The sequence below is a fragment of the Tamandua tetradactyla genome, chromosome 16 (assembly GCF_023851605.1).
Source record: "Tamandua tetradactyla isolate mTamTet1 chromosome 16, mTamTet1.pri, whole genome shotgun sequence".
NCBI classification, from domain to species: domain Eukaryota; kingdom Metazoa; phylum Chordata; class Mammalia; order Pilosa; family Myrmecophagidae; genus Tamandua; species Tamandua tetradactyla.
The window spans coordinates 61,841,610-61,854,641 of NC_135342.1; the positions used below are offsets into that span (position 1 = coordinate 61,841,610).

Here is a 13,032-nt window from a genome sequence, read left to right on the forward strand (position 1 = left end):
ACTCTCTGGGAGCCCCTAAGCCTATGCCTCCTTCCTCTAACCCAGGCTAGAGAAATTTCTTCCCAGAACCTTTTCTGGTCTTGAGCATGTGTGCGTGTTAGGAGAAGGAGCAAAGATCCTGCTGCTAAGGCCCCATGAGGAATACAGCTTGCTGTCCACAGTGTGGGCAACTTCATCTGGAGCTGAGCATCATGAGCTGCTGACAGGGCCTCCTTGTCCCAAGCTGCTGAGGACACAGGCCCAAATACCACGTTGTTTCTTCTCTGCCATCTGCTCCCCCACCCCCACTCCCCAGGACCAACTGTCCCCTTAACTGTTGAGAGAGACATTCCACTGGTACCAGAAGTGCTGCTGTCTCCAAAGCACTTCACTGCCATGGGAGACAGCAGTTAGAGTGGTCTACATTAGATCACTTCATTACTTTCTTCAAATCCCTCATGGCTCCCACCAGGCTTAAAATATGATCCACATTCCTGGTCATGGCTGACAAGGTCTGTTATGGTTGGGCCCATGCTTACTTCTCCCTCCACATCTTTCGTTCTTCTCTCACAAATGGTTCCCCAGACATACTGATCCTTCTAATGGTCCTAGAACAAGCCAGGCTCATTCCTACCTTGGGGTCTTTACAACTGTCATCTCCTCTGCCAGGAATTCTTCCCCCCCTCCACCCTTCACAAGCTTCCTAATTCACCTCTGCTGAAGTATCACCTCCTCAAAAAAGCCTTCCCTGATTACCTTGTGTAATGTAGCACCCCCTCATCACTCTATCCTTTTCTCCCGCCTTATTTACTTATTTGTCTCTCCCTTTAGTTTGAGAGTGGCTTTGATCATCTCATTAATATATTCCAAGCAACTAGCATAGTGGCTGGTATGTAATAGGTATACAATAAATATTTGTTGAATAAATGATAGATGAATGGATTGATAAGACAGAACAGCATCTTCTCAGTCCTGCTTCTCTTCTACACACACACACACACACACACACAGAGAGAGAGAGAGAGAGAGAGAGAGAGAGAGAGAGAAGCACTCACCAGGCTTTCCATTTCTTAGGAACGGTGTCCTGCCCCAGTTTGCACAGCTGTCAGTGAGTGAGCCATGTAGTCAGAAGCTAAACCCAAAGGGTCTTTCTTGGAGACAGAAAGCCCAAGTCCCTCAAGTGGGAATGTACTTCAGGGGAACAGGGACAGGCTGAGACAGATTGGATTTCAAGTCAAACATTGTAAAAGAAAATCATTTTATTGAACGGTAGGGTCCCCACTGGGGCCAGAAAGGGCTGGGAGTAAAGAAACATGTTGGCATCAGGGGACTGCTGCTTGAGTCTTCATCTTCTCCCTCGCTCCAGGGAGCAGGTCTCTTTGGGTCTTTCTTCTCTGTCTCCTAGGACTCCAGACAGGATGGTCCCTGGGTAGCTCCAGATTGCTTCCTCTTGGTCTCTTCCAGTTTCAGGAAACCTGGCCCCTCCTGGCCCCCACTGGGTTCTGCTGGTTGCCACTAGAGCAGGAGCAACACTGGGTTTTCTTCCAGACCAGTTTTAGCTCCTGGGATGTTCAAAGCAGCCTCTCATCCCAACCTCAGTTTCTGTGTTTCCTTGCCAATGGCCAGTTGGTATGGAAGGGGGCTGCTGTCTGGGGAAGGCACAGGCAGGAAGGCTCAAGTTCTATGTCCAGTGATGGGCAGTGGGGGTCAATGCAGGAAGAGGCACTAGAGTCTTAGGCAGTTACCTGTCTGTCCTCTCCATAGAGTGGCTCAGCCAGTGAGCTTTTGGGGGGTCAGCCTCCTGCCATCATCCTGCAAACGCCGAATTTTGGGGCTAGGGCAGCCTAGGTCTTTGTCCGACTCTGCCAGAGCTTGGCGTCTCTTGAGACCCCGGCGGGGGCCTGGCTTCTCTGCTTCTGCCTTTTTTGGGGTGGCCAGAGGAGCATCACCATAGACCCGGTAGCCTCCAACCAGGCAGTATGTCTCCCCGTGCCAGCCCACCCGGGTTTCTCCACATCCTCGGTAGAGGACATGGTAATAACCAGGTGTGGGAGGAGAAATGGAAGTCATTATTGCTAGGAAGAAAATCAGAATTGATCAGTCATTTTTGCTTTCCAGAATACTGCCAGGACCTCCCCTCTCTCACTGTTTCTGGGTGAAGTTTTCTTAATCTGTTTAGCAACACAGCCTTGTCCCATCACCTCTATGAGTCCCTTTCAGAAGATATACTGACTGCAAAAGCAATTCTGTGGAGACTCTGGCAGTAGCAGGAGACTATTCCCATTCCCAAAGGAATGAAACCAAAAAATTTTGTGATCAGGCCTCTCTCAATCTCCCTTAAAGAACCCAGGAAACATTTCTTAAGGCCTGTTACTTCAGAGGCTTTAATAGAAATGGTTTCCAAGTTTTGAAAAGAATAATTCCACATAAATCAGTTAAGAACCCTTCCTACTGGCAGTTCCTCTTAGGTCTGTTTCAAACACACTGAACTCTAGCTCTCTAATACTTTTATCTAGATTAGGCAAAGGCAAAATGTACTGAGGCAGGGTGATCTGGAGGTTCAGAGCAAAATTCTAGGTACCAAGCCTGTACTCACGGAGCGTCTTACATTAATCCAGTCTCCTGAGACACGGTTTCCCAGACCTCCAGGCTCATACACTTCATCTCTCCTTCAGTTCTTCTGCTCCTCCCAGCTCTGTGACACCACCCTGTCCCCTGGTACCAGCAGTTCAGTCTGGCATGTGTCTGAGGCAACCCCCATGTGTGTGTTGACATGATAGCATGGTAAATTGCCTGGGTTGACATAAGTGGCTCTCAACAGCTCTTCCTCTAACTACTTCCATGTATCACTTGCCAACAAAAACAACATTCAGGAAAGTATGTGAATGGCCGAATCATGTAGTCCAAGGCTGAGCAAGTTCTGAAGTGTGGTGGGCAAGCCCAAAAGGACATGTGGCAGCCAGATGAGATTGCGTGTCCACTAATACCTCTTAGATTGATGCCCAGCCCAGGCCTACCTGCTGTGCTGCTCTCCCAGGGTACAGAGGACAAGTTAGAGTGAATATAGAAGATCCGGTCACACATTCTCTCTCAGTCAACCAAATGGATTGGTATCTCGTAGAGAACTGGTGGGGAAGTTTCCCCAAGGGCACTATGTTTGCGTGATTACCCTCCCATGGAAACTGTGAGAAGGCCTGTGATGTCATCACTACCCGGTGAGGTCACATAAGGAATCTGTGACTTGAGGGGCAGGGTTTCAGGCTGTCAGGGTTCATGGAGGAGATCAGGGTAGAGGTAGAGAGACACCCTGCCTGGACTCTCACACACCTGGCCCTCTTCGCCCATGCCTTAGTCAAATAGCCACTCCTGTGGAGAATACTTGTGGGGCTGGAACAGCCCTAGTGACCCAAATAGGAGAAACCCAGACTCTAAGACGGGCTCAAGGGGCAAGATTAACCTAAGAGATAGCTATGTTGTACATTACCGAATGTATTCAACACTTGGAGAGGCAGAGATTTGTGTGGACTGGGGAAATATGGAAGGCTTCATGGAGGTGTGTGCCTGAAGGGCAAGTGAGATTTGGATGTGTGGAGAGAACAGGGAAGATATTCCAGTTGGGAAAAATGAAAGCAAAGACAGAATGTTCTCAACCTTGCCCCGCCCCAGATATAAATTAATAGATCAGGACTCAAGAGGTTAAGATGCCTACCCAAGATCACACAGGTGGTGGAGAGGTGTTCTGCTCAATGGTAGAGGGCCACTGAATGCTTCATGTTTTTATCTGATCAGGATGTGAGGACTAGCTTATGGTGACATGACACTGGGTGGGATGCTAAAAGTTGCTTTGAGGCAGAATGAAGGTCCCAAATGACTTAAAGTGGGAATGATGGACCCATTTTAACATGAAAGTAAAAAACCAACAACCTTATCATTATGCTCACCCCCCTCACACACACACACCAAAAAAGGCAAATAACAATAAATCCCATGACCATGGAAAGATGAGATAGGGTTCAGCACCACCTAGGTAAAAATGTTCAATACTATGAAGGATTAATGAAAATGGTTTGGTCCTGCACAGTGCTCAGAAGAGGAGGAAATACACAACCTGCCCTTAGCCTGATCAGGCTGACACTAGGGACCATATTTGGCTCAGCATGGCCAAGAACTGCTGGTAATAACTAATCAAAGATGGCACATCCTTACTTAGGAGGGAACTCCCTGTTGTTGTCCTTGAGTAAGCAGATATTTGGGACATTTGCTTCCTGGGGTTGTTGAACAGGGGATATACCTGGGAGGCAGAGATTGAATTGTTTGGGAGGTGGGGCAACTCTGGTTGAGAATCATAGCACCTTTTATCTCCTAAATTCCTTGAGTTAGTGTGGTGCATATTAGCACAGATGGAAGTCAAGTCTACTAGAGCAGATTGCCTGTGGGGAGTGGTAGGATAAAGTGTGATTGGGATAGTTCTAGGGAGGTTTGTCCTATAGCAGGAGGGCCACCATGAGGTCACTCAGATCCCAAGGAGAGGGAGAGTATTGGGAGTGTCCTTCTGATCTGGTGGGGCGCTGATAACATACTGGGACCTGGATGGGATTCTGGAAGGCAGTGCAGCATGGACAACTGGTTTATCAACTTAAAGAGGGCCTTGTAATCACCCAGGGAGCTTGTAAAAACATAGGTTCTTGGGCCAACCCTCAGAGCTTAATCCAGTCTAGCATGGGACCAAGGAACCTGTACCTTTAACAAGCTTCCTGGGAAGTTCTGCAGCAATGGTCCATGGCTAGTGACAAAATTATTTATTGTCTAAACTGGGACATTTTTGAGAGTCAGATTGGGAGATCATTAAAAACTACACCAGATAATACATATAAATAAGGAACATCTCTGGAAATTAGCTGATATAATGCTTAAGAACATAACTCTGGTGAAGATAGACCAGGTTCTGTCCTATCTACTTGAGCAAATTATCTCTTTGCACCTGAATTTCTTCATCTGGGAGAGCCATGACTGCATATTTAGTACATTTTTCTTTTTTGGTAAACATTGTACTAGGCCTGTTTATGTTCTGTGTAGCCATATGCTTTTCAGTGTGCAAGTATTTTTAAGTAGTTTTATGAAATAGTATATTTGACTCTCAAATGTTCTTTACTTCGGCAAAGTTTACTGCAGAAATTGGAGCCCGGGAGATAATGAGAATGCTATGTGCTTATTATGCTAGTTTTAAAATCCTTTGCCGCTGAGAGATGGGCTAGAAGGCCGAGTTTGGAAATGCACACCAAGCAACACTTCTGCATCAGGCTACTTTTTTCTGTATTTCCTGAGAGACCCCAAGAGTGGGCAAGCTTGCCATGGGCATTGTTGGTGCAGAAAAACTCTTTTCTGCTACTTACATGCCCTTTTCCCTTACCCCGAGGGTTTAATGGATACTTTTGGGAGGCAGGAAATGAAATCTAAATTTTCAGAAATTAAAACACCAATGGAGTCCTTATCTTATATGTGGTATTTGAAGTCTGAACCATCTCAGAATCCACTAAATTCTGCCCTAATGGTAATTATTATCAGGAGCAACCTTACGTTATTATGCATAACATTATTTACTGTTAGAAATAATGACACGATACAAAGGCAAAATACACTTTATTATTCACGTCATGTGAAAGACAGAAAAACATGTTCAGCAACTCATCCATTGCCTAATGCTGGCCAGCAGTTTATCTTCTGAAGGCAGACAAGCAGCTCACCAGGCCCTTGAGATGATAACAAGGCAGTTTAGTGCTTCCTACTGGCAAGTGTGGCCCCTCCATCCCTTCCCCATCTTGCAGCAAAGATCCTGTTCTGGCATCACATTTTAGCCAGCCATAATCAGGTTTGCTGGGGCAAAGGTTCTCTCACTGAAGACTGTAGTCCTGGAAGGCTTCTCTTCCGGCGAGCTGCCAGCTCAATCTTCTGAACCAGGTCCACATCCCAGGGATGGGTCACAAAGCTGATGACAGTGCCTGGCACCTCACTCCCTACACGACCCACCCTCCCTGCTCTGTGGATGTAGTCTTGCAGGGTGAGGGGGAAATCATAATTGATAACAAGTTCCACATGGGTACTGTCCAGGCCCCGAGAGGCTATATCTGTGCAGAGAAGTATGCCTTGGGAACCCTTCTGGAAGCACTGGAAGATGCCCACCCTCATTGAGGCTGGCATTTGCCCCTGTAGCCTTAGGTATTGGATTTTGTGGTCATCCAGAATATATCCCAGCCAGTTCACTGTGCTGGAGCTATTACAGAAGACCAGAATACTTCCTGAGTGGCCAGTCCTGTTTGCTTTGTCATGCTGCTTGAGGATCTGCACCAACTCAGTCACCTTCTCTGTTCCCTTCAGCCTCATAAATGTCTGTTTGACATGAGGCATAACGCAGTGGAGCTTGGAGCTGGTGATGATGGTGAGAGAGTCTGGGCTAGTGACTTTACTCAGCAGCTGGCTCACACCTTCAGGAAATGTGGCCCCCACCAGCACCAGCTGAGCTTTGGGATGGAAGGGGTCTTCTATGTCACCTGGGCCTTCTGCTATATTGCTCTTCTCCAAAACGTAGTCCACTAGTTCCAGGAAGCTTTCATCCAACAGTGTGTCTGCCTCATCCAACACCAAGAAGGAGAGCTGCTCCAGGCTGAGTAGCTGACTTTTCAGGGACTTCCACAGAGCCCCTGGAGTGGCCACTAGCACATCTGCTGGAGGATGTTTGGACAGTTGCAGTCTGATCCTATTCAGACCGTGGCCTCCCCCTAGTTCCCGTACCTGCAGGCCCAAGGAACTACCCAGGGGCTGGGCAACTGTCCGCACCTGTTCGGCCAACTCTCGGGAAGGAACAAGGACAAGACCCCGGGGTGCAGGGAAACGGTGAGAGTCCAGACTGGGACGGGCCAAGAGCCGTTGAAGCAGAGGTAGCAGGTAGCTCAGAGTCTTGCCACTGCCAGTTTCCGCGGCGCAAACTACGTGGCGGCCGCGAAGGAGAGGGGGGATGGTGCTCGACTGTACCGTCGTGGGCCGACCAACTTCGGGCGCTGACTCCCGCAGTGCGTGCAGCATCTGGGGCTCCAGGCCCAGTTCCGCGAAGCTACCTTCGGACAAGACGTTACGCAGCGCGGGAACCTCGCGCTGCACACGCTCGATAGCGAAGTGGTCCCCGCTCGCGCGCCGATTCTTCCAGCCACGCGAAGCGAGTGGCGCACGCTCCCAACGCCCCAGAGTCAGGCGAGTCGGCTGGCTCAACTCTGGCCGCCGCGCCGACACCAGCAGCGGGCCAGGTCGCACTAGCACCGGCCGTTGGACGCTCCGTTGCCCTTTCTGCCGTTGTTCTTGCCGCCGCTGTAGCGCCTGCGGAATGCGCACCACTGGCAGCGGATCCTCGGGATCGCGGACGGCCAGGTTTCGTTGCGGCGCCGAGAACAACCGATGTTTGAGCGACAACAACCGCACGGACCTCGTCAGGGCCATCGTTTTCTTCGTGCGGAGCGGCGTACGGCAGTGACGTCATGAGGGCGCCACGGCTTTACGTACGGTGGCCGGCACGGTTTAATAAGGAATGAGGAGCTAGCGAATCGTGAGGAGGGGCGATCTGTGAAGTTCAGCGGCCGCGAGGTGTGTTGGTTCTTACAGCGTATGGCGACGTCCAGGTCTGGGCAGTCTGTAGGGAACGGCGCGTGATGGAGGCAGGGCCGAGGGCCGGTACCCGAAGCGGCTGTGGGGCCTTGGCCTTACGGTGCAGGGGGGCGGAGGGCTTCTGGCTGTCGGGTGCGGATCTCAGCGATTCTCCTTTGTAGTTCTTACCGCTCCATATGGCAGTTTGTTTAATGCCGACCACTTCTTGTAAACTCCCAGGATTTGACATTTCTCCAGATACGATCTACGCGCAACGTCTGGTGATGCTTGTTGAGAGTTTGAATGAATGGTCAGTCCTGGGGGCGAGACAAGGGCTGAGAGTCATAGATCTATGCTCAGCCCCCTTGAGGTCTGAGAGCCCAGTGGGCAAGCCTTTAGGTTATCCTCTCTCTCCAAGTGGGATATAAAGTCTTCAGGCTTTATTTCGAGCGGACCCAACTCTTCTTAACAGTGTTTTCCTGTCTTTCAGCAGAGGCTCACTCTCCATTTTCTTGTCACCCCTTCCACCTTCTCATTCTGAACTCACCATCATGTAGCCAACTCCCTTCTACTGTCTTCACAGTCAGGTCTTAGTTGCTTGAATAATAATAGTCCTTTTACCCTACCGAGTGATCAGCAGTTGATATGTGGTGGCTTTTCGCACATAGAATTTTTGCAGCAAGCCACAACAGGCACAATTTTTACTGTAATTCAGATGTCCAGATGGCAAAAACAAACAAACAAAACAACTACCTCATTTATGCTTCTTGAAGGAACAGATCTGGAAAATGGGCAACAGATATTTTCTGTAGTCTCTAGTGCCTACCGTGGAAGTTAAGGTAAATGTTTGTGCATTTACCACCTGGGAGGTTCTTAACATCTGGAGAAAGGCACCCTGATACCATTGCTTGTAGTTCCTTTGGGATCAGAAGACTTGAAGCCCCTGAAAGTCATAAACATGGGAAAGGAATGGTTCAAGAGGGTAAAGCTGGAGAATGTTAGAAAGATTCAAACTATCTTCATGTATTTGGGGGTAAGTGTCAGATGGAAGAGAGGTAAGATGTGCTGTGAGGTGCACTATTCCTGAAGGCAGAACTGTGACCCATGGATGACAATTCTTTTTATAAAGAACATGCTGTAACAACTAGAACTGCCCAGATCTGTCTTGTGAGTACTAGTTTCCTGTCATTGAAAGGTTCTTGAACAGGCTGGATGACCGCTGACTAGTAATGCGATAGACAGGAGTTGGCCTTAAAGATACCCCAAGATTTTGTGATTCTATGATTCTTTTATGATTCTTTCCCAAGAGTTCAGGGTTCCTAGCTGAATAGCTCCTTGAATGTTTGACCTGATGGGTTACGTCTATTTCCATCTGCCACTGTCTTTCAAATATAAGACACAGAATTGCTTTGCACCAAGTCAGAATGGTTATATTGAAGGAATTATCAGAAAAGAATAATATATAAGTATGTATTTGCATTTGGATTTTGTCCAAATACTTGGGGTAGAGTAACTAGCATTTGTCTGCATTCTCATCATGCTTGAGCCTTTACAATATGATTACCTCTGAGTCTTGTAGGGACTAGAGCTTGTCTGAGTCTGTCATTGCCCATGATCCGTAATTTTTTCCTGTCGCTAATCAGACACCACCATGTCCCCTTTCTTTTCTTCCTACCCACAGCAGACATTGGGTAATCTCTAGTTGTTATTGATATACAAGTTTCATGGTCATGCTTTAAAAGTAGGAAAGGTTTATTTATTGTATAAAAAGTTGTGAGCTCCTTGGGGCAGTGGCTTAACTAGTATTTTTTTCACCAAGGCTACTGTGGTAACTCGTATTGCCTGGATACTCCATAAGTTTTTATTTTTTTTAATGTAATTTTATTGAGATACAAAATCCTTACTCCAGAAAAAAAATTAAAATAAAAGAGAAAACTCAAATATCCCATACACCTTACCCCTCCCTCTTGTTGGCCATTGGTATTCCATTCTACCCAATTTTAAGACCTACAACAGAGGCAGGTTAACCAAGATGGTGTAGTGTTGTCAGTATAACCGAACAAAATGTCCAGAAGTAAATCCATACAAACATGGGCAACTGGCTTTTTTTTCCCAATATAGTTATACAATCCTTATTAAAGATCAGGGCTACTGGATTATAGTTCAACAACTTCAGGTATTTCCTTCTGGCTATTCTAGAACACAAGACACTACTAACAAGACTCAATAAATTGTAAGCAGTACAAGTACAGATTCGAACATTCATTCAACAAAATATTTACTGAGGACCACATATGTGCCAGGTACTGTTCAAACAGATGGTGTGAGCAGAACAGACAAAATCCCTGTCCCCATGTAGTTTACATTCTAATTTAATTGGTTTGGTGTGAGGCCTGGATATTGATATTGTAAAGAACCTCTCTGAATGATTATAATGTGCTCCCAGAGTTGAGAATCACCATTATAAATGAAAGACTTTGGAAATTGTCAGGCATTGGGAAAAAAAAGTGGTTATTATTATTCCTTTACTATTACTCCATTTTCCTACCTGCATCAGGACTATTGTGCAAATGCTGACCATTCACTTTCACAACATTCTACTACTATTACCTTGGTCTCAGCCCTTGTCGTTATATGCCTGGATCCTTTCACTGTCTTTCTAACCTGAGTCGCTACTTCCTTCCTACCTTTCACCTTCCAGTACGTCATCTCCTGAGTGATTTTACTGAAACGCAACCGTGGCAGTGTCATCCCATGACTCAAAAGCCACCAGTGGATTTCCATTGCCTACAGATTATCTTCTGATACCTATCTAGAATATGGCCCCAGCTTCATTTCTTGCTGCTTTCTTCCTTGAGTCTTGTTTGCTGAAGTGATGGTTTCCATGCAAGTTAGATAAAGGACGGGGTAGTAATTCATCTGCTGTATAACCAAACTGAGCTATGGCAAGACACTTTAAAGGTAGTTTGGTACTGTGGCTGAAGTATGAACCACATTGTAACTCTTGTTGCCACTTGACCTGTTAATTTCTTTTTACAACAAACACCAAGCTTCTACTTCATGCTAGGTTGTGTACTCTGTGTGAGGGCCTGAATGTTTGGTATGTCCGTAGGTTCTAGGATTGACAGCTTGTTACGAGAGTATATTTTGTACCAGTACAGATTAAACTCTGAAAAGGAGCCCACAGCCTGTGTTTGGGAGATGGGGGTCAGGAAAGGCTTCTTGGAAGAGATGATATCTGTTCTGAGTTAAAGGTAAGTGGGCTTCGACCAGGTGGAGGAATAGAGATGTGGCTCCTAGGGAGGGGCAGCTTGTTCAGATAATCCAAACAGAGAAAGTAGGCCACTTTAGGGAACTATAAATGCTTCAGAATAGCCAAAGCTTACCTTGGGAGAATTATGTGAGCAAAGGGTAAATGATGAAAGATGAGGTTTCCATGGAAGGCAGACTTTATTTGCCATACTAAGGGGTGTGGACTGAATTGCACTAGCAATGGGAAAGGCTTCTAAGGATTGGTATTTGGAAAGACCCTTCCGGCTGCTGGAAGGAGCATGGATTAGAAGAGATGACCCTGGAAGCAGAGAGACTGGTTTGAGGGTGTTGCCAAGGTTCAGTGAGGAGAGATGAAGGGAGTGTCAGAGCCTAGAAGCTCCTTGAGGTCAAGTGCTTAGTTCTTTCCATTTCTTTTATCTTCAGCATCTCCACAGTGCCTTGAAACTAAGAGCTAATGGATGCTTGCTGGTATAACAATAGATGTGAGAGTATGCAACTGTAAAAACATTTTGTGAACTGTTAGGCTAAATACTTTACCTGTATCATCAAATTTACTCTCCACAGTATCCCTCTTTTGTAGATTCTATTGGAGCCATGTCTTCTATAAGGGGAAGCTACGGCTGGACTGGGCTAATTAATTTACCCAAAGGGCAGAGCTGGAATTCAAGTATTGGTCTGATTCCAGAGCACAGGAATTTAACCATGATATCCTATAATGCTGCTTTCTCTTTCAAAAGTAATATATCATTTTAATTTTCTCTCATTTATGCTTTTTAAACTGAGAAATGGGATAATTCTCTAACTATTTAATCCTGATCTGACGTTCATTTTAATTCTAAATTTGTATTTTAAAGATGTTTAAACTAGGTCTTAGTTTTGGGGGAAATTGACATGGGAGTGACTGCTGTAGTTTTTTTTATTTGCTAACTGTTATGTTCAATCTGAAAGCCTTTTAAAAAATATTCTTTATTGATATATATTATATATTCACATACCATGTAATCATCAAAAGTGTACGTCACAATATCATCATATAGCTGTGTATTTATCATCACAATTGACTTTTTTGTGGAAAGTAACATATAAGCAAAAAAGCAATAGGTTTCAAAGCATAGCACAACAATTAGTTGTAGAACAGATTTCAGAGTTTAGGATGGGTTACAATTCTACGATTTTGGGTTTTTAGTTCTAGCTGCTCTAAGATACTGGAGACTAAAAGAAATATCAATATGATGATTCAGCAGTCATACTCATTTGTTAAACCCTACCTTCTCTGTATAAGTCCACCAGTCTGAAAGCCTTTTAATCAATGAGATATTGGATTCACCCAACTGAAGTTAAAGTTATTGTTGGACGAGGAAATTGGGGCTACTCAAAATGTAACAGAGGAGACTAAATCCTTAGAAGAAGCAGCATAGATTATCTGAGAATGCAAGACTGTTTGAGAATACATGTCTAAAATGGTGATGTGGATGTGTGCTCTTATGGTGTGGTAAGTGGTTGTGACAGTAACTATAAAAGGGATAGGGACTTCTTAGCTTCTCTTTGGAAGCAGGGTGTGTTAGGCACCTCTGGCAGCTTGTTACAGGGAGTTCCCAGACCAAGCACTGTATGAGAGTGCATCCACTTGGTCACCACTGAGGAGTATTCAGTCACAATTTATGAAGTAGCTGCCAAAGGCCAGCTAATGGGCTCAGTGCCACAGGACCTGTAGTTATATTAAGCAGCCATGTTCCCTGTCTTCCTGGAGCTTGTTGTCCTAGAAGAGGAGCTGGGAGTTAATTAAGAAACCACACCAATAAGTGTGAACACGCAGATTATAATTGAGCTGTAGAGAAACACAGGTTGTTGTGAGCACATGCATCCTGAAGTTAGATTGCCTGCTCAGGGAAGCATCTCCCAAAAGATAATATTCAGACTGAGATCTGGAGGACAAGGAGGGCTTAGTATGGATGTGCATGAGTGAGTTGGGGAGAGTGTTCTAGATAGAACTGCAAGTGGGCGGGCCCTAGTATAGCAGAGAACTTGGTGGGGGAAACTTTAAAGGAAAGCCAGGGTGACCAGAACCAAGAGAGTGCGGAGGAGAGAGGTACAAGGTGAGGTGGCAGGGATAGATTTTGAAGGGTTATTGGAAGGGTTTAGGATTGA

At 45.9% G+C, this 13,032-nt stretch overlaps 3 protein-coding genes across 5 annotated transcripts in view; 1 reads left to right on the plus strand and 2 right to left on the minus strand.

Moving 5' to 3' along the window:
- Positions 1-1,220: 1,220 nt before the first annotated feature.
- DPEP2NB (DPEP2 neighbor) lies at positions 1,221-3,222 on the minus strand. Its single transcript, XM_077132829.1, has 2 exons — positions 2,997-3,222; positions 1,221-2,054 (listed from the first exon to the last, which is right to left on the minus strand). Exons 1-2 carry the CDS (start codon positions 3,061-3,063, stop codon positions 1,750-1,752), a joined length of 372 nt encoding a protein of 123 aa, XP_076988944.1. The 5' UTR covers positions 3,064-3,222; the 3' UTR covers positions 1,221-1,749.
- Positions 3,223-5,602: 2,380 nt separating this feature from the next.
- DDX28 (DEAD-box helicase 28) lies at positions 5,603-7,580 on the minus strand. The gene has a single exon (XM_077132823.1). It carries the CDS (start codon positions 7,465-7,467, stop codon positions 5,845-5,847), a length of 1,623 nt encoding a protein of 540 aa, XP_076988938.1. The 5' UTR covers positions 7,468-7,580; the 3' UTR covers positions 5,603-5,844.
- Positions 7,193-13,032, plus strand: part of DUS2 (dihydrouridine synthase 2) — a 50,686-nt gene continuing 44,846 nt past the window's right edge. Inside the window, exons 1-2 of one of the 3 annotated variants that reach the window (XM_077132819.1) lie at positions 7,193-7,611; positions 11,465-11,620. In XM_077132819.1, the coding sequence (XP_076988934.1) occupies positions 11,479-11,620 (142 nt within the window). In that variant the 5' untranslated portion in view covers positions 7,193-7,611; positions 11,465-11,478. The remainder of the gene's footprint in view (positions 7,612-11,464; positions 11,621-13,032) is intronic. The other 2 variants (XM_077132821.1, XM_077132820.1) reach the window with 2 other exon arrangements.

Bases quoted from the DNA above. Each gene is read 5' to 3' on its own strand.
- DPEP2NB (XM_077132829.1), bottom strand. From the start codon at position 3,063: ATGTGTGACCGGATCTTCTATATTCACTCTAACTTGTCCTCTGTACCC. The intron at 2,055-2,996 runs GTAGGCCTGGGC...TTTTCTTCCTAG, and splicing joins CTGGGAGAGCAGCACAGCAG to CAATAATGACTTCCATTTCT.
- DDX28 (XM_077132823.1), bottom strand. From the start codon at position 7,467: ATGGCCCTGACGAGGTCCGTGCGGTTGTTGTCGCTCAAACATCGGTTG.